This window comes from Balearica regulorum, chromosome 3 (assembly GCF_011004875.1).
Source record: "Balearica regulorum gibbericeps isolate bBalReg1 chromosome 3, bBalReg1.pri, whole genome shotgun sequence".
In the NCBI taxonomy this organism is placed as follows: domain Eukaryota; kingdom Metazoa; phylum Chordata; class Aves; order Gruiformes; family Gruidae; genus Balearica; species Balearica regulorum.
The window spans coordinates 26,067,625-26,091,309 of NC_046186.1; the positions used below are offsets into that span (position 1 = coordinate 26,067,625).

Here is a 23,685-nt window from a genome sequence, read left to right on the forward strand (position 1 = left end):
TATGAATAGTGGCCTGTAGTGAGGACGAGATTTGGATGTTATTGTATGGCTAGTTTCCATATCAGTGAGGAAAAAGCAGCTTATGATTTAATATTTTATCAGACCACTGTTCAGATATAGCCATTCCACTTCTGACCAGCTAAAGATCAATTGGCAGATCTATCAGCTTGGAATGTTTCCCCCTTAAATATTATTTGAGCCAAGGACTGGATTTATTTTTAATTTTTTTCTGACTTCACAGTTGTTTTTTTAAAGTGGCAAATGAAGAAAACAGCGTGTATTAAGAAGTTAAAATCGTTAAAACTGGAAGTATATTCTTAGTTTGAGGTAAGCATTATTTCTTTTTGTCCAGTGTGACCAAACTTTCAAAGCGAACTTTTCTTCACTCCATTCTCCGTGTGCAGCTGGTGAACTGCAAGGCACAACCGAGATTTCAGATCTGGCACAAGCTTTGACCACATCTACTGTACTACTGCCTAAGTGTACTTAACTTCTCAGGTGTACCACAAGGATTTAAAACTAGCCTTTAGACAGCCTTTAGATGTATAATAACCTTTTTGAATACTAAAAGTAAGCATACAATCAACTGGAGTTTGGCATGATAATTTAACACGGGTATCTTCAATCGCCATCACACTATGGCAATTAGAGTTGCTCCCTGTTCACAGGATCAGTTCTTAAGTGTTACCTTTTGCTCCTGGATATTCCTCATTTTCAAAAGCTTCCCCACCCAGAGACAAATCTAATTTGACCAAACATGTTGGATTTTTTAAAAAACTTTGTTGACATCTTTTAGGTAAGCTTATTCTTTTGTGCTGGTCAGTGGCTTTTAATTGTGTAGTAATGGTAAGACATCATTGGTCCTTGATGATTAGGCCACAAGATGCTGGAGTATAGTGATAATTTAATTTTAAAACCAGCGCAAAATTGTATTTAGAGCACCATAGTCCAAGGAGATGTGCAAAATTCTGAAGGCTTTTATATAGATAAAAATAAGTAATTTTTCACTAACATTAGATGCTGCTCCATGAAAGACTGAAAACAACAACAGCCCCTCTGAAAAGGCTAGACATCTGAGGATTAAACAATTTATATGAGTCCAAATTAATTTTAGCAACTGAAACGGGAGAACTGGACATCATTATAGACAACTTGGAAAAGACCTTTGCTCAAATGCACCTCTGTTAAAAGGAGATCTCCATAATGCATGTTATTTGCCTCAGTACCACAGTCAAGTATTGTAATGCCTTTATAAAGATCAAGGATATGGCCTCGCCTGACAGACTCAATGCACATCTGCAGTTAGAAGGGACACTGGGGGAAAAAAGAACATACAGAGGGGAAAAAAAGGAGTGAGACACTTCAGGTATCAGAGAGCTACCATATGTGTAAGCACTGAAAATATTGCGTCGTCTTTAATTTAGAAAGAAGGCACACAGAAAAAAAGAAGGCAATAGATGAAGAAAGACTGATGAAAAGCTTTGATTCTTTTGTAAAATAATTGTGGATATTAAACCTCATTCTGCAAGGTTAGTTCCACGTTCACTAGAAAGAGATCAGAATGAGACTCTGAGCAAAGTCATCTCTGCAAATAGGATTACAGAACTGCATGACTTCTTTGAAAATGTTATCAGTGAGTTATTCCAAAACCCACTACTAGAAAATGAGTTAATTCTTGGCTTAAAGGTAAGGTAAACATTTTACGGTAGGCTTAGGCAATTGCCCAGTTAAAACACACAGCTGTAAGGTTGCTCTGATTACAGTCCGCAAAACCTGTGATTACAATTTAAGGCATCTGGTGGTTCTGGTTGCCAGATTTTTATACCCCTTGTCACTGTGCTTGCAGCCTCAGAAAGCAGTTTTGTCTGGACACACAGATCTGCATTTTCATAATTTATCTTATTTGAATATCTGTGAGTATAAGCCTACCTCCAAGTATCTAACCTTTTTCAAATAATATGTCATTCATGTGATGTATTCTAAATCACTGTATTCTCTTGACTCCAGTTTAACAGTTTGTCTTCACATCTGTTTTTCAACTTAAAAATATTAAGTAACTAACTTAGGGAATATGGTATTTGTACGTACTTGAAAGCATGAAATATGAACATCAAAAGGGATTTTTTTTAAGATTTAAAGCCAGTTTCATAATCTGGCTCATTTATTCTAATTTAGAGCAACATTAAGCATCAACATTATATTGACCTATTAAGTGGCTTTGGAGCTCCTTGCGGTTTCTTTCCCCTAAAAATCCTACAAAGCATGATTACATAAACCCCTTCTGTTCTTTCTGTCATATTCACTAATCCTCTCCCACTGTTGTGCATTCTCTGCATGTACACATCATAAAATCTCTTTTCTTGACCTGAACCAAGACACGCACTCATCCCTCTTTGCTTATATTCCTCTCTTCTTCATACAATACAAAACTGTAGAAAGTAGGACTTTTTATAACTACATTTCATAATTTTTTTAGTGGCAGGTGCTTACTTTCGTCTTTCTTCAAAGACGAATAACAGAATTACTTTCATCCAAAATGCCCATCATCTCGCACTGACCTCAGCGAGAGCAGAACATGTTCCCATTGCATGCTCTCCGAAAGTGAAGCCCTTGGGTTTCCCTGAGAGGGGGGTGGAAGAACTTTTTCAGTACAGGCTCCAGTGAAGGCAGCCAAGGCTGAGCTTCATCCACAGCGCGGAGGATTAGTTTTGCAAGACTGCAGTTCTTTGTGGATACCTCTTTGTAGAGTGCTATTCATCAGCTCCTGCCAAGGAGCCTCCTTCTCTTATAAGCAGTAGCAGACTTAGAATTTCTGAAGGGGGAAGAATAGCTTGGGTCATTTACAAGAGGGAAGGGCACAGGAAGGAAACGCTTCCGTCCCCATCCATGAGTTCAGAAGCTTGGCAGTTTGGTTTGAACAGCATGTTTGACTGCTCCAATATTTTGCTCAAATTTGGAAGGTGCAACAGGGATTATTTGCCAGATTTCTCCTTGCCACATGGGTAGTTATGGGAAGATTATTTTAAATCTTTTTAATTCAATTAATAACTGGCATATAAGGCTTGTGTTGACATATGTTAACCTTGATTGCATGATAGTTATTTTGGACAAAGTAATTGTCAAAACCTAATAGCTGACTATTAGCGATGCATCTTCTTTCAGAAACTCTGCTTTTGAGGGAGTAAGTCAATCAATGAATCCTATCTTAAGGCAATTGCAGGGGAGAGGGAAAGAGGTATTAATACACTCGGATTTGAAAGAAGGAATAGTTAGTTTATAGCATTTCAGTGATTCTTCATGGGATTTTTTTCATGAAACATTCTATTTTTTGTGCAAGACTTTGGCTGGCATGTATTCTTGAAGAAAGTAAATATAAAAATGAAAGCACAGATGGGAAAAAGCCTGTCTCCTAAACTATGCTTAAATTGCAAAAACAGCTGGGAAAATTGAAAAAATAATTTCACAATTAAGGTTTGTAATGTCATTATGGTGATGCATTTTTAGAGAGACAAAATTCTCTATGGTCATCAATTTGGGGCTGTCATGCTTTATTACTTCAAATCACATCAAATCATAAAATTTGACAAAAATACTTTAGCTAAGTTACCAAAAGAATGAGGACAGATGAATCATATTGGAGCACATTCCAAAACATTGCATTTATAGCCAAGATTGTCTTTTTTTTAAGCAACCTTTAAATTGGCAAGAAAGAAAAGACAACACGTAGAGTATGCATTAAAAGAAATTTGTTTTCTAACCATTCACAGAGATAGTATTAATCCTTTATGAAGGGTTGCCAACACTTATTTCAATGAAGAGCCTTGAAACGAGGTCTTGCTTTTGTTCTTTGCTGCCAAATGGTTAGTCTATACTAATTAAACGGTCATGTTCCTGGCAGCATTTATAGCTGTATGAATACATACATCCTTTCTTTGCTAAATGATACCCCATATAAATGGTACAAATAGTACTGGCTGCTAGTTCCGTTTTATAGAATTTGTCAGTTATTGGAGTTAGTCTTTCCAAATAAAGTTTGGTGATTTTCTTAATGTTTATAATCTGTCAACTGTACCATTTATTTTCAGGGAGACGTAATGTTAATCATGAGTTTCAACATAGTGCTGTGTCCCCTAGAAGAAGTAGGTAGATGGCTGGAGCTACATGATCCTTTGTATCCACCCCTAAGATCATCAGTATCTATCAAGATATTTTTTCCTTGAATCAAATATGGATTACTAGACTAAGCAATTTACCACTTTGAGAATTCATTTCTAAGCTTGAGAGAATTCCAAAAGCACTGTTTTTAGGCTTTCTCACAACTTGTCTACTGAAATCTGAAGGTAATCTTTATTCTTACAATAAAGCATCTGTTCTCCATTTTAGCCTGGAGAAGAGAAAACTGAAAGGGGATGTGATCAAAATTCATAAATATCTAAAGGGCAGGTGTTGAAAGGATGGGGCCAGACTCTCTTCAGTGATGTTCAGCGACAGGACAAGTGGCAACAGGCACAACCTGGAACACAGGACATTCCATTTCCATATGAGGAAAAACTTCTTTACTTTGAAGGTGACCGAGCACTGGAACAGGCTGCCCAGAGAGGTTGTGGTGTCTCTGGACTCCACAATATCTCTGGACATATTCAAAACCCGCCTGGACGTGATCCTGTGCAACCTGCTCTAGGTGATCCTGCTTTAGCAGGGGGGTTGGACTAGATGGTCTCCAGAGGTCCCTTCCAACCCCTACCAATCTGTGATTCTAAAACTGTACCTGCTAGGAGAAAGAGGTTAAAGTTTATCTGCAGTCATATCTCTACAGCCCTGTATTTAGATCAGCAGATTCATTGCATGAAAAATGTCATTAGCCCCATAAACTCGGCAACTGCTACGTGTGATACACTGTATGAAGCTCAGCTGCATTTTGGGTTATTCATTCTATCTAACAGCTGATTGCCAGCCAAATGGAGAGGTCATACACCTCCATGCCCCAGCCACCTGTTCCTGCTCCCTTCCTTGCACCGGCTCTCGTATTTGTTGTTGAGCTTTTTACTAAGCCTGGAGACACTAACCTAAAAGAAAACAAGGGACAATTTCCTGTAAAGTTTGTGGATTGTGGATCTCTCCTAGATGTCAAAACTGATACTAAGATAATTGTGGCTGTTGATAGTGTAGAAAAGTTATTTTAAGAAGTAACATGGTTTAAAATTATATGCTGGAGTTTTAAATACAGACTTTGCCTAATACTCTCCTAAGGATATCAGTGCATATGAGGGTCATTATCTTCCTCTGATCACAGTGACAACTGATTGTTCTCCTGCCATTAATTTGAAGTTTTAGATCCTTCATATTCTTGGCAGCAGCGGTCTGATAAACATGGAATAATTTAACTAAACCTAGCTTTCTTCATATTTTCAATGGAGAAAACCAAAGAATATGCATAAGGTTTCCATGAGAAACAGCTATTTCTATTCCGACTTTGATTGTGCCTAGTAATTAATTTATGAAATAGTTCAAAAGAACTTGCACAAATATTGAACAGGTTGTATTACAACACATATTGCATGCTTAGTCATCTAATGTAGATACAGAGAAAATTGCAGGGATAATGACGTCTGCAGGTTTTTTCCCTCTATTTTTTTTTTTTTAATTTCCAAAAGTGGAGTAGATCCAGTTGAAAACCTAGCAAGAGAATATACAACATTTACAGCTAGGCATTTTTTAGATATGCATTGAAGCTACAGTGTTTGACATATATTAAAGCTGTCAAAAGCTTTTTGAGTTCTTGTTCTTGCATCCCTACTAAAAATGTTCTGTGCTTTACTCAAAACTTATCTTTGTGAATTTAAACCAAAGGAACATAATTAGCCCTTCCAAGACCCGTGGTCATCATCCTGACATTTTGTTCCCTAAGATGCTCACAAAAGTGATCAAGATGTTAAGTGAACTTAAGCATCCATAATCAATTTTGCTTAGTTCTAGTGAGAGAGCAAAATAAGAAAAATGCTAATGAATCTCATCAGTTCTTTTCCTGAATACTTTTTCAGAGTACAGATGAGACCTTCGTACTTCTCATACTCCAGATGTCTTGAGTTATCTTTAACCCAGTAATGCTTGGTCTTAGTTGCCTGACGTTGTTTCAGAGTGGAAGTGTTCTTTGGATTGTGGCCATGTCTGGTTTCTTCATGACTCATCTGAAGTAGAATTTAGTCCATAATTTGAAAGGTTTTTTTCAAACTTTGTGCCAATGTGCAACTGTCACATTGTAGAAGGTCATCCATATACACCACAGAATCCTTAAATTTCTGATTCACAGATACATTTTGGTACCTAAAGACATAAAATACAGTTTTGTCAAAGAATATTTTAACAGACTTCACTTTCAATTAAAATACTAAATAGGTAGATTGTTTATTTGTGGTCTTATTGAAGTCTGCACACTAGGAAAGTTTTCTTGGGATGAGACTATCTTCTTGGATCCTATTGAACATGGATAAGAGTGAAATGTGAGGTAGTCTTTATAAAAAGAAGAAAACAGTGTCATTAAATATGTGAACACAGCAATTTTATCACAGCAGTTCATATAAGCAACGTGAAGCATTTTATCTACATATATATGGCACACATGCTGCTTCATGTGCATGTATGTAATGAATGAAGCACAATATTGCCAGGCTTTCCGTGTGTGCTTATATTTATATTTCCACATCACTGCAATGTATTGGTGTTATGAAGACAAAATACTGTAAAAAATTCAATTTTGCAGACAGTTTTGTTCTCTTTAAAATAGGTTTTCAGACTTGTTTTTGCAGTCTATCAATGTTGCTACTGCTTAGAGTTAGAACAAAAATGGACGAATCACTATGCTTTCCAAGATCCATTTATCTTGACAGACCTAAGGGAACACATTTTTAAGGGCATTGCATCAATCCCCATCAATCAGACCTCAAGCTATTTTAAATTAGCTTTTAATAAAATAGTATTTTTTCTATGTTTTTTTGAAAGTCAGTTATCAATTTTAGTAGCTTGTAACTTTTGGGAAAAATTAGTACGTACACTGCAGAAGAAAAAACGCACTTGTGTCTAGAAAAGAGACTTTTAAAATTGCCTTTTTTTTTTTCTTTTTTTCTTTTCCTGGGGCAGGAAGTCCCTATAGACTATGTGTTGTTTCTCAAGGGAGGGAAAAAATCTTTTGGGAATGTATATGGGAATGCTTGAGATGTCTCTACGCTATTAGCTTCTTACATGCCCCATCGAGCATGTCTGCCTGTCCAGACCTCCAGCTAAGATTTTTCTCTTATCTCATTTTCCTGTCAGCAAACAAAAGGTGAAAGTAACATCATAAATGAATACTAGCTGAAAGTGAGCTGTGATTTATTGGAAAATATTCAAGCTAAAATTGTGTAATAAAATACTAAAGGTTTAAATGCTAACTCTTAAAATAGTGAATACAGATTTTAAAGTAAATTATACGCAGGCGATGGTTCAGTTAATGCCACTTGTGCACTACATGAAAGCTTACCAACTTATTCTCATGTCTGATTATATCTCATTTAGAGGAAGCTGTTTGTTATGCTTTCATAATTTATACTTTCTAGCAGAAGGAAAAAATTCTCCCCTTCACTGGGAATAATCTACTTGAAGAAAAACCGAATATTTCATTAATATAACATGAAATTAAATGCATCAAATGTCTTAATTGCTTGTGCAAATACTTATGAAGAGTGACTTTCACTCTGTGTTCTTGACTGAAAGTATTTTGTTCCTAATACCAAAAGGTATTGCAGCATGATCATACTTTCTACTTTATGTTTTGAACTAACTACAAAAGTTACAGTCAAAATGATAACCTAGAAAAATCAAAGGAGTGCATAGGAAAAGGAAAGAGACTTTGAGAGCTGAAACTATCCCAAAGGCTGTCTTAGAGTTGAGCTCCCACGATTCCAAACACTGAGCTTGTTTTGTACATGTGATATCGCACTACTGCTTTCCTAACTGCACACGTGTTTTCACGTGGTTTGTCACTTGGAGGATGACATAGGTTCTTTCTACTATATATGACGCATATAGTTTATACGGTGCACAGATGTGCATTTTTAAGAGGTGTAAATAAAATTGCAAATGAAAAATATCCTTGAGATTTCAAAAAAATGTTGTCACTAAGTAGTAGCCTTAAAAATCTTACAGTAGTCTGAGTTTCTATACGGGTAAGGACATAATTTAAAAGCAAAATTTAACAACAGGATCTTCAGAACGAAAACCAATTCTATGGTGATTAACCACTCTCATTAAGAGTTAAGTATATTCATTAAGGCAGTAATCTAAGATTCTGAATCACCATTTTTCAGGATCACAGCTAAGTGGTATTTCTCTTAGAAGTCAGGGAAGGAATTCATAAAGTTCCCATTAGTCTAAAAATAAAGAATAAATAAATAAATACTCTGAGTCATGAATGGCATTTTGCCGAAGTTCAGTAGCACTGAAGCCAGGAAGACAAGAAGCCAGTGATGCTTCTGCCATTCACTGAAATTAATATAAATATTCCTCGTTATGTGCAACAAGCCACCAACATTCAAAATTAGGATTTCTTATTTAAGAACATGTAAGAAATACTGCTAATTGATACTTCATTTTTAAATACTAGGTTATGGCACTGGGCTATAATTTCAGAAATTGAATATTCAAACTTTTTGGAGACAAGCCTACAAATTTTCAGTCATATTTTGTACTTCCATGCTACCATCAGTGAATCAGGATTTTACCAGACTGGTACAAAGATGAGATATGTCCTAAAAAGCCCACATTTGAATAAACACATGCTAAGATCCCAGATCTAAAGTCATCCTTACCCACTTGCAGATTTTTTTCCATTGCACTGAGCAACAGGCAGCTGAAATAAAAGCTGATGATAAGGGTACTTAAGACATTTTTTCTGAAAGACATGGGCTATAAAATCTTATAAACTTTACAAAATTTTTAGTGAATTTATATCCGGAACAGATTTTTCTTACTAGAAAACCATTTGTCTCTTTTCTCTTAACTTAAACTATCAAGTTAATTTTGTTATGAATTCCTCTTTCAACAGGACAGCCTATTTTACAGAATAGCTCATGATGTGGCAGAGCAAATTATAGTGCAATTTTCAGAAGAAACATGAACCAAATTCCTCTTTTAAAATATGTTATTGGGGAAGTGAAAAAGAGCTAGGCATTCACAGTTCATTCTCAGCATTGCTTTCTAGGGAAGCAGTCATCTTGCATTCCACTTCCAACCAGAAGGAAGAATGATTCGGAGTTCAAGGATCAAACTAGTTAGGAAGCTGTGGAACACAATTAGTCCCTTTTGTAAGCCATAAAACTGGGTGTCTCCTGTTTCAAAGCTGTGTTCACAGAGCATCTTTCAGCATGAAAAATCATTAGAATTTTTTTTAAACTTCACAGATAAAGGAAACTGAAAGCATTTTGAGTAGTTCTTAAACTTTGCAACATGCTGGCTTCTAAATATAGTTTCTGGAGCTTTTATAAGATTTTTTTTTTTTCTTGAAGAAGAAGCCTCAATGATGATGCTACCAAGAGAGAACCAGTCATTTGAGCTGAAGACCTGCCAGCTTTTGAATCCTCAAGACTTTGAGAGAGTGCATGTGTCAGCTGCTGATTTCAGTTTTGAAGGATTGAATTTCTTTACCAAGAACTCACACACTGATTTTCCTGTACATTTGCAAAAAGAAAGAAAAAGGTAATTTCCTCTCTCAAGTGCAGTGGTTCTTTTCTTTAAGACATGCTGCATCTTTCTCTCCACTGTCTCCATTGCTAAGATACTAGATGGACAGGGGAGGTGGTGTGTCTGCAAAGCTGCTACATTTTCATCACCAGTCTGAAAATTCCTCCCTTGCCAGACCAGACCTGTCAGAGAACTTCCCTGAGGTTTCCAAAACACTGGGTGGAGGAAGCAGGACTCCAAAACTAAAATGGACTTGACTGTGACTACAGAAAGCACCAAGTGCTGCCTTAAGTAAGGGAAGCTCAGGTGGTCAAGGTGGTCACCTCTGCTTAGTTAAAAAACTGAGCATCTTGATATGTTCTTGTCAAATACCATTTATTTATTTCCCTTTGCTGTTCCATTAGCACAGTTAAAAGTCTTTAAAGCAAAAGCTTCTGAGGAATTCCATGCTTGAAAGATAAAACAGGAGGCTACTGTGTTAAGAGTGGACAAACATAAATATTTGGAAATAAGATCAGCACGTATAGGCAGCATATTGCAGAAACAAAGTGTAGTGTGTGATGCAGAAAAAAATACTTTAAATTATGTAATCCTGATAAAAAAATAGATTTTTTTTTTTGCCTCAATAGCTAGGACTATCCATCTAAGAGCAGGCAGTTTAGCTTGCTGGAACAGAACCAAGAAGAAAAGTCCTTCAATCCATTGCTTCCAAAAGTTCCTCTTTGGTGCCCCACAGAGCACTCAGGTGGTGATGGAAAGTCACCTCTCGAGCTGGGCTCCAGTCAGTGCTCCTGAAAGCCTGAAGCCAGGCAGCTGCCAGTTGATGCCCTTCTCTGAAGACCAGAAACTGGAGCCAGGTCCTCTCAAAACAAATGAAGCTGTTACCATTGATTACAATAGAAGAGGAAATCTTAGCAAAAATGGCCGAGAACCAAAGCTATGCACTACAGGATGGGTGTTTTATGGGAGGCCAGTGTGCCTGTCTGCCAAGATCGGATGAGATGGGCCACCGAAGAAGGAGACTTTTAAATGTACTTTCCAAAGATTTCCTTGGATGCAAGACTCTACCCTCAAGATGAGTAACCACATCTAGCAACAGAGAAAGTACAATGTCATTAATACTGCATGCAACTAGCCAGAAAAAGAAGCTATCTATCCTAATACCCAGGAGAGTACGCATGTAGGTGAAGGTTAAACAGAAATTTAACAGTGAGGACAAAAGAATCCAGAACTGAGAATCCTGAATGACAAGGGACGAAGAAAAAAGGCAATTCAGACTGGACAGCCAAGAAGCTGAATGGTCTTAATGAAGGGAAAGAAGTTGTTAAAAAAAAAAAAAAAAAGGAACTGAATCTGTGTGAGCAGAATTTTTAAAATGGATGTGTCAGGGATAGGAATTCATGAAGGCAATGAACTGCAAAAGGGGGCTGGAAGACTGATTTTAAAGCCAGCTGAGGGAAGGAATTGACTGGTTGGCTTCAGGGTTAAAAAACATTGTGAAATTGGAAGAAAATTCACTGAGGAAAACGTTGAGTGCAAAGGACTTGACTGGATGAGACTCAGGAAATTTTACTCCCACATGGACTTGAGAAGGACAAGAAAAAGAAAATGCACATTGATTGTGATTAAAATCATCACTCTTTTTTTTCTGTTCCAGTAGCATCCTTACTAGTTAGAAGTAGTCCACATGAATTAAGCCTTAAAGCACATGTCTGATTTACTGGTTTACTCCATTACCAACTTTAAAAAATATTAAAAAAAAAAATTCACCTTTTGAGTCAAATTAGGTTTTAGATACATCAGATGAAATCTCAGTTTCACTAATAAGTTAGTGAGAATTTTTCTACTTGCCTAGAGTTGAGCTAGCTTTTTATATGCTGTCCTCAGAGCCTTTTTAAAATAATAAAGTTTACCATAACAAAGAAGCTGAACTCAAGACATGGATAAGTTTTCTCTAGATGCAAGTCAAATAACCTTATGTGTCAGGGGAAAAAAATTAGGGTATTATTAACTATATTTAAACTTTCTTCTGTAGCTGGTAAACTATAGTTGTCAGAATCCTTGCTTGTATGTGTTAAGATTTCAACAGGGTCAGACTGTTTATATGTGTTGCAGTTTATACTCTCTCTAAGGGTTAGGTTATTAGTCTTGGGGTTTACCTTCTAGTTATTTGAACTTTGTTTCATCATGTCAGACTAGTTTTCAGAAAACATTCCCAGTAAGGCTCCAGAAGCAGTTACAACAGGGTTTTTTAATTTACTATTACTTTATAGGCAACCATTATATCTGACAGAAAATCTGGCATCAGGATGCAAGTTTGACATAAGTGAAAACACAGGGATAGTTAATATGGTCAAAGTTCAGACCTCACGCAAGGAAGTTTAGTTTTATTTAAGTCAATTCCCTGGAAGCAGAAAAATAGAAGATTTTATCTGGTTTTACTCATTCACTTAATCTGTCTTTTGCCTACTTTGTCCGTTTTTTTAAAGTTGTATTAAGAAACTGGAAGTTGGTGTTCCCTTTGAATAGTTGAATTATCCTGTTTATAGAAAAGCTTTCTGAAAAGAAAAGCAAAAACATGGAAATTGTTTCATTAAGTTTTCACCAGGGAATTTTCTTGAATATTGAACTGCCTGAATGGACAGGATATTTGTTAATGCAAGAGGAAAGTATGGCAAGTGTGTTTTCCACTGCTACATATATTCTAGTCTTGATGTGCGGCTTTTTTGATGTTTGAATGTTGACTCTTTCCACAGCTGAGATTGTCAGCTGGCAGCTGGTATCATGGAAAAAAAGGGCTACTGCTTCTTGATCGATCGGCACATTCTCCTAAGGGGCTGGTTTATACTTCACTTCGAAGCTGTGGGTTTGAACTACCACCTTGCAGTTGGTTACATCTTGCAAATGGAAATTGGGGATTAAATGGTTGTGCAGAAGCAGTGGTACAGAACATAATGTTGTAGTTCCAAGGAAAGGACCTGAAGAAAGTATATGAAGGGTCTTCATATGATCTCGTCAAGTTCTTTGGAGGAAGATAAAATGATTTTTAGGTGCCAGCTATCAAAATTAAACCTCTCTGCTTACTCAAATACCTCAGTGTAAGACTATACATCAGGTCGTATAATGACAGGCAGGCCTCCGGTACACTGACGTCATACCACGTGTAGGGGAGCTGCTGGTGGGGTAAGGGCTATTGCTGTTGCCCAGGAAATGTCCTTTCCACTGAACTGGGTGTCTCCCCATTCCCACACCCTGACAGAATGGAACAAAAGAGGCTTTTTCCTTCCAGGATCACGCACGTCAGGTGCAGGCCTGACCCAAAAAGCAAGCATAGCGATGCAGCTGATATCGTGAGTACACGAGGTGAACGACTCCTTATGCTTGCGGCGTGAGAGTGAACAGGTCTGCAAAGCTGCTGTTTATTATTAAGCCTCTGCTGCAAAGAGGCTTAATACGCTGCTCGGTCATTTTTATACTAGAGATTTGAAGCAGATCCTACCATTTTTAAATGGATGCAAGTTTTCTTTCTCCAAAGATGAGAACTTTTCGCTTTTCTCCCTGTCCAAAAGTTCTATTAAGCAGAGTGATAATTAAAGATCAAACGTTTCCCTACTGTGTTTTCATGTGGTTTCGACAAACACTTTATTCAAAAAGCATACTAAAACATTGCTTCTGAAGTATCTCAAATGATGACAGTTGTGTGATTGATTACGCTGCACCACACCAGAACGCTCTAATATGCTAGTTTTGACTTTATACTGAATTACTCTGCTCCTCGTGTATGCTTTAGCACAGCTTTTGAAATGAACGCAGCTATTTACAATTTCTTAATAATTACATTATTAAAAGGTACTAGAGAGTCTAAAAATTGAACGTCGTCTTTAAAGAATTTCAATTGCTAACATTGAGAAAGCTGTGATGGTTTTTCCCCCCTTCTGGAAACTTAAATAAGATGTCGTAGCTAGCTATTCAATAAGATAGTCTGTTAAGCTCTCAGCTGTGTTACCACAACACACTGATTTTAATCCCTGACCAAAATCAATGACAGAAAGTTGATATGTCCTTCCTCAGAGGATAAAGGTACACTATCTAGTTTCCTTTTTCTTTTTTTTTAAGCTCTGTCATGATGCTTGAAACCTGAAAACAAATACACAACACACAACTGAAAAGCTTATTTCTTCCCTATAGTATTAAAGGGAGTTTGAGCAAAGTCAGGATACTATAATACACTTGGGTTTAACAGGAGTCTCTAGAGACAGCTGAATTGGAAAGAAAGTTGCTGTCATCTAAGAATTCTATGATTCTATGATTCTGTGATCTAGAGAGGGAAACATTTCGCTCCTTACAGCTTCTGTCAGTAATCTAAGTCTGTGAAGAATACTAGATTTGCATCCATACTTTTACTAGCAGAGAGAGTTGATGGAGAGAAGGTTGCATATTCTATCAGCCTTCTCTTTTTAGCAGTAAGACCTTGTAATGACTTCAGCAGGCTCCTGGAAGATTATTAGATAAACTGATAAAGCTTTGTATGGGCTGTATAAAGACAGCAGAAAAGTTCCTGTAGCTTCCCTCTCTCTGTCCAGACTGAGCCATAATGTGCTGGAAGTTGGAATGAGAACAGATATCTCCTAATCATACAAATTGCAGGATATTTTTGCTGAGCTTTGTAAACAACATCTTAATTTTAGGGTTAACCTGTTCCATAAAGATAAAAACTAATACGATTTTCAGTAATTATTTGGAACGTAGTAAGCATTTTTTTTTTTTAAAGGCATTTAAGGAGTAGTAATGTATTTTCCTAGGCAGCTTGAAAACTGACACAGTGAGTGTTTGCAGAACTATTTAGACATGCGATTTTTTTTTTATGCAAAACATGGATCTGGATTTTGTAACCTGGAGAATTCTTTAACGTTTCCTCTGAGCTTGGTTTACTTTGAATAGACTTTAAGTTCACCTACCAGTTCACCTTTAGGTTTCATTTATTCCCACTAGAGAATAAATACAATTCTTTTTTCCTCTGCCCCATTTCCTAGAGATACGTCTGTTAAAGGAAATGAAATGATCACAGTATTTCCAGTTGTAAAGCACTTTTTAACTTTGTGAGTGTGTGTGTGTGTGTGAGGTTATTTGGTTTAATTTGTTCCACTGTGGAATGTGCCGTATCTCTAAGGCATTTCTAAGTATTAAATTGCTGCACCATACCTTCTTTTTTTGTCTCCAGATGCTTAGCTCTATTAAATTATCTGATGCTATTAATTTTTTCACCTGTAATTTATATTTAACTGGTCTGAGAAATTCAAAGAATAAAATAGCAGATAAAATTGTCTGTGCTTATTTCTAAAGCTTCTTATTCAGTGCCATAGAAACTCTCCTTTTCTTGAAGGTTATAGTGATACTTACGGTCCACTGACAAATTCTTTTCTCAGTGGTTTAGCTGTTATTACCAGTGAGAGATTTCCTAGTGAGAGCATTGGGACTACCAAAATATTTTCTGTGTGTGACATCCTTGTTTCATGTACTGAAACATACATGAATTATTTCTTGATTCAAGAGACATCTTCTCCCATTTTCCCTTCTGCAGTCTGTACAGGTATCCTTAAGGCTCCCATCAGTCTCTTATTGCTAACGAGATCCCAGAAACTTTTTTCTCTGAAGTACAACTTACATCTGCTGTTCCAGGAAGAATTTTTTTATCATAAGGGTGATGAAACACTGGAAGAGGTTGCACAGAGAAGCTGTGGATGCCCCCTCCCTGGAAGTGTTCAAGGCCAGGTTGGATGGGGCCTTGGGCAATCTGGTCTAGTGGAGGGTGTCCCTGCCCATGGCAGGGGGCTTGGAACTAGATGGTCTTTCAGGTCCGTTCCAACCCAAACCATTCTGTGATTCTACGATTCTGTCAGGATGTGGGAATGGGGAGACACCAAGCCTTGTGGAAGAGCCATCAGTCCCAATTTGACTCTTGTACCTAAGCTGGTTTAACAAGTCGGAAGCGCAATGTTTATCTATAATATTTGTATCACATTTGCAGCCTTGTCCACTTTTCTACTTTCTACCTATTGTCTCTCATTCTGAGGCTTACAAACTTTAGTGCCAAAGCAGTATGCCAGGGCTGTGCAGCATGCTGGCTTTTGCAACTTCTTCAGCAATGCTGATAAATCAGCCTCTTCAAGGGGGATTTCTTTCAAGTTTTCGATTCTTCTATTTCTCTCTCTTCCAGGCTGAAGAGACAGACTAAACTTACTCTGGGGAGCTAATTAAGATAGACTGAGTCATCTGATGAAAGTCTAAGCTAAGCTCCAGAGAAGGATCTGAGAGTGACACCTCTCTGTTGTAGACCCTCATCTAAGGTCTGAGAGACTATGTCTTCTAAATCACTTGGCAGCATTTTGCATGTCTAGCCCTATAATAATGGTAATGGTGGAGGAAGATAGTCTCACGTTGCCCCCATCCTGGCTTTCAGCCAAAGCTATGTAAAATCCCATGAAATAACAGATGCAACAGGAGGTTCTTGCATTAAAGTATGTAAAAGGTTGTTAAATAAATAGTGGTTTATTAAGCTGCCTTGGTCCACTGTAAGAAATATTGTAACTCAAATAATGTATAATATGGTATATTTTCAAAACCATAAATGCTATGGTATGAAAAGGATGATATAATAAGTCATTGAAGATACTAGATGTCATATTTTGAAGGTTAGAAATGGGTATCTCTGCCTTTTGGGCAAAGTTCTGTTCTAAGCAATTAATACATGATAGCTTCTTTCTTGTGAATCAAGGAATCAAGTAAATGATATCAGTTGTTCTCCTTGGTAAATTATTCATGTTACTGAATTTGTTCATAATTAACAAAAAAGAAGCACTAACAAGATAGTTGTCTGTAGAAGAAATACTATTCTGAACCACAGTCTATCTGCAATAGTTTTTAAGATATTCTAAAGGTTATGCTGTTAAGTTTTGTATGTTAAGTGGGTATGCAAACAAAAAGGACTGGAAACTGTCAACTTAAGCATCTCCAGGCTAATTTCCTATATGTGCACTTGGAGAAAGAAAGAAAGAAAGAAAGAAAGAAAGAAAGAAAGAAAGAAAGAAAGAAAGAAAGAAAGAAAGAAAGAAAGAAAGAAAGAAAGAAAGAAAGAAAGAAAGAAAGAAAGAAAGAAAGAAAGAAAGAAAGAAAGAAAGAAAGAAAGAAAGAAAGAAAGAAAGAAAGAAAGAAAGAAAGAAAGAAAGAAAGAAAGAAAGAAAAATACAGCACTTGATGTCAACAATTAATGGAGAAAGGTTCCAAATTTGCTGTTTGGACCAGTCAAAGATGATAATTTTATGATCATATTAAAGGACATGAAAATATATCGTGAATGCCAATAAGAGACCAAATCAGTAAAACGAGCCTCTGTTTATCACATTTTTTACTGATAACGTCTTGGAGATGGCGAGCTCTCAACTTCAATTTTGTCTTGTAGATCTGTAGAAGAAAATCCCTAGTCCTCTGTTGATTTTATACCTGTACCACCAATTTGGTTATTTGTGGAATGATGCAGAAATAGTCTTTACAACATAGTTTTTAAACATGTGCAAAAGTGTTGTTTCAAATCCTTTCACAGAAATTTACCTACAGGAGATAGAACAATAAACTGCATAGTCAGATCATTTAAAGTAGTGTGGAAATTTATCCGGTAACATCTACTAATCTGAAAGTAAAAAAAAAGCATTTTCTTTTGGGTCCTGCCAGTACTCTTTTGCTTAGCAAATACATAGCTGATAGACAGAAACAAGCACTTTTCACAGTAAGTGAAAACAGATGCATTACTTAAGAAAGGAATGCAGGTCTTGATTCAGAGTCAGAATCATCTCTTGTGTACTTCAAAATCCAATACTGTACAATATATTTGTCCTTGTCCATTGTGTGCAGATGTTTTCGGCTGACGGCATGTCAGAATGTATTTTCTTATTTGAAATATGAAGTCCAGTAAAAGTATGACAAAATTACAACCTTTCATTGGTAATTACTCACCAAAAATTATAAGCATTCATTCCCGTACATCTTAAAACATCTGATTTTGTTGTGCTTACAGAAGAAATACATTTCAAACTGACAGAGGGTTTTTAGCTTCCAAGATAATATGACAAGGAAAAAAGAATCTCAGTTCAGAGTATCCAAAGATACTGCATGTCCATCAGCAAAGATTCCCCCTCCCAGTCTGCGGGGATGGTTCAGGAAGAAGTTCTAGTCTTATGCTTAAATGTTGACTCCTGGTACAGACTTTTTTTTTACTAGTCTTTTGATCTGCTGATAAACTACAAATAAATTACCTATATTCCGTATGCTATAATCAATTTGATCATGCATTGTTTTCAATTGTTTATAACAGGAAAGACTAAGAAAGTATGACATGTTTCTTTTACACTATTGCTTTGAACGGAGGCATATCTCCTGAGTCTTAGGATCTAGTTTATGTACTAAGATGTAAATTCAAGCTAGCATTCATTTATTTCAATGTCTTAATACCTGAAAAAAAAAAATTGAGTTCCTTGAGTAGAAATGCCATGATCCAAATAGTAAAACTGCCATTAATTCAGACAGAGATTTGTTTAATTGTGGAACTTACAGGAATTGCCTATCTTCTAGGAATATCTGAAAACCTGATGTTGTTTTCATATAAAAAAACTTCCCAAAGTATAGTAGCCAACATACATGTCTACATTTAAAATCTCCAGTCTTGTATGTCAGCTGTATACTAATCTGCTATCCTCTCAAATTAATTGAAAATCTTATTATTGAGAAGTTTGTACTCCCTGCCCACAAGCCCATTATAAAAAATCTTACACTTCAATATACAGATTGATCCCAAGGTAGGCAAAGTCAAAGAAGAAAGTTCATTTCAGGTATATTGCTGCACAGTTGATCTAGGCTTTTGGCCGTTGCTCTACAGCATCGCTTACTGGCTTAATGCTAACCACTGGATTAGGTGTTTTGTTCTAGTATGTCTGAACGCTTAAACATAATCTACTTTTCAAGACATTCCAGTTTTATGTATGGCATTTACAGTAGTGGCATAAGGCATTAATACAGTTCAGACCAAAACAAAAAGTGTTTTCAAGAAGCAGCAATTTGTATCAATTACAGAACAAAGTCTTCTGCTCCCTGTGCAGGAGCAGATCAGAAAAGAACCTGGACCTACGTAACTCATTTTCTTCCCATTGTGTTTGTCCATTAACCAGATGAAGCGCACACTTCCCATGCTGTTCCATTCATACAGCCTAGTGTTCATTCAGAAACACAACGTTTCCTTTAGTTGATGGATTAAAGGCAGGAGAGGGGGGAGGAGTGTAAAAATGTTTTGGGATGTGCAATACTTCAGGAACAACATTTAAAGGTTAATTCCCGCTAAAAGCTTATAATGTATTTTTTTTTTACACAACTTCAAAACAAAACAGGTGCTCCCTCTTAAATGAGCAAAAATAACTTTTAAAAAAGCAAGACCTAAAGCAGTTTTTTGTGCAATTGCTGAGAAGTTAATGTCAGGTTATTTTTTAAATCAATCTTATTTACACTTTCAATACGGTATAAAAACTAAGTGACCAAGTTTTTTGCCATGCCTTAATTTATCTAGTATTCTATTTTCATAAGTTGAAATATGAACCTAGGAACGTGTATTAGTGACCTTAAAAAAACCAGCAAGTAAACTCTGTGAGCAACTTTAAAGGTTATTGTTTGCTTTTCATCTTCACTTGCAAACCAGGTGTCTCTAGCAAAGCAAATCTGAGGAAAAGCTACTTTTGTTGGAAGTCTCTTTGTGAACAAAACAGATGACATAAAGAGCAGGTGTTAAAATAGTGAAAAAGGCACACAGCAGTTATTTTACAGGATGTTTAGCTGTGGAACAGCTAGGGAAAAAAAATCAGGCTATTCTAAAGCATCTCATTTGGAAATCTTTGCTCAAATAAAAGAAACGTTTCTCTGTCTTGTAAAACAGAAAATCTGCCTTTTGTTCCTTTAAAGAATGGGTTAGATATACTTACCCTATTCCTCTTGTAACTGATTTCCCAGGGACTGACAGGAAAAAGCATGGTTTTTACTAAATAAGGATGCTGGAATTTGCTTACTGGTTTCTGTTTACCTGATGCCACTCATGATGCTGTGTTTGCCTACTTAAGTGGCATTTAGCACTGGAATCCTGTGTGTGATTTTGCTATTTATGTTAGGAAATTGCTTAGCAGCTGGGTAGATCAGACTGCTTTACTTTGTGTGTTTTTCAGCCTGCATTGCACATCTGTTAATGTTGCTCTTAACATGACAATAGTGAGCACTGTAAATTAATAAGCAGAAAGGTAAGTATGTGGAGGGAAGTATGTTTGCCTGTGAGATTAAAAAAACAGAAGCTACTGAACTGGCATTATTTGGGTGTCTCAATGAAGCATCCTAAACCCATAAAGACAGATTTAGAGGCTTCGAGTGTAAGCATTTTGGATTTAACTTTCAAGGTTCATTTTCAGGTAGATGAAAACTCTATGCTTTCTGAAGTGCCACTTCTGTTTCTTACACACACAAATTCTCTACCAAGTTCCTTTGATTATATCACACTAGTTCTGTAACTGTGTAACCGATGAGAGAAGTGAACCTTAATGCAGAACTATTTTATAGTCATGTAAGTTTAGAGTAAAGAATTGGTTACTCACTGTAGATGATTGGGAATTCTCTCCGTTTGCAACATATATTTCTTTCTTTATGATAAAAACCCTTACGACATCACTTGAACACTTATTTGGAGATGGTATGTCAACTGCTCGGTTAAGTCCTCAAAATATTTATTGCATAGAAGATAGACATTTTGGTATGAGACATAAACACTCATAAATTTACTATGCAATTAAACTATACTATTACACTTTTTCAGGTACCAGTGAAGTAAAGATTTATTAAAGCAAAATCTATGGAACTGTACAGCATTTAGAATCAAAATTAGTTTCTATACAAATGTGGAATAGTGATCAGGGTTATTCTCCAGTAACATTAAGAACCTATGCAGTACACATTTTTTTCTGTTGTTTCAGGTGTAGTTTTACAAATGTTGCCACTTTTGCAATAAATACGTCATTTTCTCTTAGTTACAATGAAGTTGCATTAAAGGAAGCTCTGTGGCATCTGCAACACCTTTTCCAGAGTGTTTTTCCCTTGAATATTGTATATTTGAGTGGAAATGTTACAGGATGCGAAGGATATCCGTTAATGAGCTTTCTTGAAATTCTATCACTTCACGAGGCTAATTTCATTGCAAGTCAGACTTGCAGTCCTTGCTTAGAATTACAATTCTTTATCAGTGGGTCTTAATATCTTCATTTCTGCATGCAAGTTTTGAAATGATGCTTCAAATAATAACATTTTTCAAACTTGCTTCGGATAAAGGCACATTCTATAGTCTTTAAATAGGAATACAATAGCCCTTGTCAGTTAATTACAACTTAGTAGCTGGTTCTTTCATGTCAGAAATTTCAGACATGCTCACAGTCTGCCCGCGTATGTAATTACTATTTGTCCAAGCAACTCAAATGCAATGACAAACTTCAAAGCGGGAGCTCTTCAGAACAGTGCAGTTCTCCCTTTCTGGTCGGTAAAATTATGCTCTCAGACTTCTAAACAACTTTTTGATTGCAAGGCAGTTGCGAAATTTAGTTTAGATAATGCATTTTGTGAATTTAGAAACTGTTGCAATAACATAACGAAACAGCAAGATTTTTAAAACAAACAGAAACGGTATTATCCTACCTTCATCAGCCACTGAGTGTTGTTTTCCATGATGTTCTCAAGTAGCTGCAGTCTTTGAACTGAATCATCGTAATCTAAAGGCGCATCCCTTTGCACCGCGTTGGACACGTACGAAGCAGAAGATCGGCAGTTGTCCGTCTCGGGCAAAAGGAAGGTGTAGCTGCATGACCCGTGCTGAACCTGGTACTGCTTCTTGCCTATCGTCTCCACGCTCTTACTAAAGGAGTTGTATCCTGAAGCTAAGAAAATACCGCAGCCCAAAAAGAAGTAAACAGTCAGCTGCATTTTAATTCCTGCGATAACCCAGCAAAGCTCGGGGTGCTTTAGCGCGCTAACGGGAGCCCAGACCTAGTTAACCTGCGCCGAGACCGAGCGCCCTGCTGCCATGTGCCGTCTGACCGAGGGCTGGGCTTTCCTACTGCCCTAGCTGCAGGCTGGGAACGGGCCGTCTTCCCCCCCCCGCGGCCGCCGTGCCCTCAGCTGTCAGATGCGGGAAGCCAAAGCAACCCCCTCCACGCTGCGGGATCCGGCCCCGCTCGGCCACAAGCCGCGAGGCTTTCTGCTCCTCGCCGTGCCACGGTTTTAGGGCCTCGGTACCCGAACACCAACCACTGCCCTTCCCGTATATGATAAGTTGGTAAGAGCAGGCAGATATGTGGAGCGGAGCTGCTCCTCCCTCCCGGCTCCGGCAGTGCCTTCCTGCGGGGGGGTGGGCGGGGGGGAATTTGCAAAACGGGCTGCGGGGAGAGCGTTCGCCCGGACACGGAGCGGCGCAGAGCTGCGCGGGATTTGCGCGGGGCGGCGCGCAGCGAGAGGAAACCCCGGGGAGGAGCCGGCAGCTACAGGACCCCTGCGAATTCCTGCAGCACGGCTCTCATTAAGAATTTCCTAGACAGAGCAATCAGTTCCGATAGCCTCCAACTATGCTTGTAAATTATTTGTGGTGGTAATCATTTTTAAACGATGTCAAAAAAAAAAAAAAAAGTCCGGGGCTTGTTAGTTCTTCTTAAAGAAGTTTTGGGCGTTTTTTTAAATGCACTGAACCAAGATGTAATTTCGTTTGTGTTTAATGCATGGTGTAATTACAGGGAAAGACACTGTCCTGAGCATACAAAAGCAGGCTTGGGCACGTCCTTGCAAAGAGAATAAGAGAGGGGGTTTAATTAAAAGTTTTCAGTCGAACGCAGACTTTGTATTTTACTGAACCTCTGAGATGAATACTCATTTTCAAGCATGTCTTTCCAGAGTGAAGCGCTTTCAAGCTGTTTTATTTTTTTAAGGCTTTTTTTGTCTGCATTAAATGGCTAACTGTGGAAGCGCTAACATTAGCAAGAGTTACAAATCACAAGTCAGCTGGGACTGGCAGAGGGAATAACTCGCCAGCCGCAGTGGCAGGCAGGCACACCGCAGGCAGCGGCATGGCTGAACAGCAGTTACCCCATCAGCTCTCACTAGCCCGATTCCGTGCCCTCAGAGGCGGGAAATACCTGTAAAAGGTGAGGGAAAAATCTAATAAAGTATTTGAAATGTATATGTAAGAGTAAAAAGGAGCTTCCCCCTACTTCCCACTCCCATTTTCTCTGCGATGATCAGTGATCCTGAAAAAGCGGAAAATTACTAACCAACTTACCAAACCCTGGGAAAGAGTTGATTCCACTGAAATTTTGGAAAAGTTTACTTCTCTGTTTTAGAAAACATCTTCTGGAAACCAGTGCAATAATAGGATACTGACTCCTGAAGCCAAACTGCCTGAGAGTTTTGCTAGCTCTGGATCTGGAAGCTATGGGTTTTTCTTAATTAAAATAAACAAAGGGAATGCCATGCTAGTCAAACTAACATGAATTACAGACCAAAGTTTCTTTTATACAAGGAAAATCCCAGCATGCCTCAGGATCTCCTAGGACAGACTTTCTTATACAACTTGCTATATTTCATATAGTATATTAATGTGGCTTTTACTTTTTAAATCATGGAAATTGTGCTCAGAGGCTGTCAAAAACAGTTGTAGCAGCTAAAACGCATGCCTTACGTTGTTGGAAGCTGCTGGGATTTCTTTACATAATACACAGTGTGTTGGATTTGCATGGCAAGGTTTTGGTAGCAGGGGGAGCTACAGGGGTGGCTTCTGTGAGAAGCTGCTAGAAGCTTCCCCTGTGTCTGACAGAGCCAATGTCAGCCGGCTCCAAGATGGACCCGCCGCTGGCCAAG

At 37.6% G+C, this 23,685-nt stretch overlaps 2 protein-coding genes across 8 annotated transcripts in view; one reads left to right on the forward strand and one right to left on the reverse strand.

The window, feature by feature from the left end:
• Positions 1-22,158, reverse strand: part of ANGPT2 (angiopoietin 2) — a 45,765-nt gene extending 23,607 nt beyond the window's left edge. For all 4 annotated transcript variants that reach the window (XM_010297993.2, XM_010297995.2, XM_010297994.2 and 1 more), the window contains exon 1: positions 21,478-22,158. In XM_010297993.2, coding sequence (XP_010296295.1) covers positions 21,478-21,762 — 285 coding nt within the window. In that variant the 5' untranslated portion in view covers positions 21,763-22,158. The remainder of the gene's footprint in view (positions 1-21,477) is intronic.
• Positions 1-23,685, forward strand: part of MCPH1 (microcephalin 1) — a 133,318-nt gene that overhangs the window by 75,230 nt on the left and 34,403 nt on the right. The gene's annotated exons all lie outside the window — the stretch shown is intronic.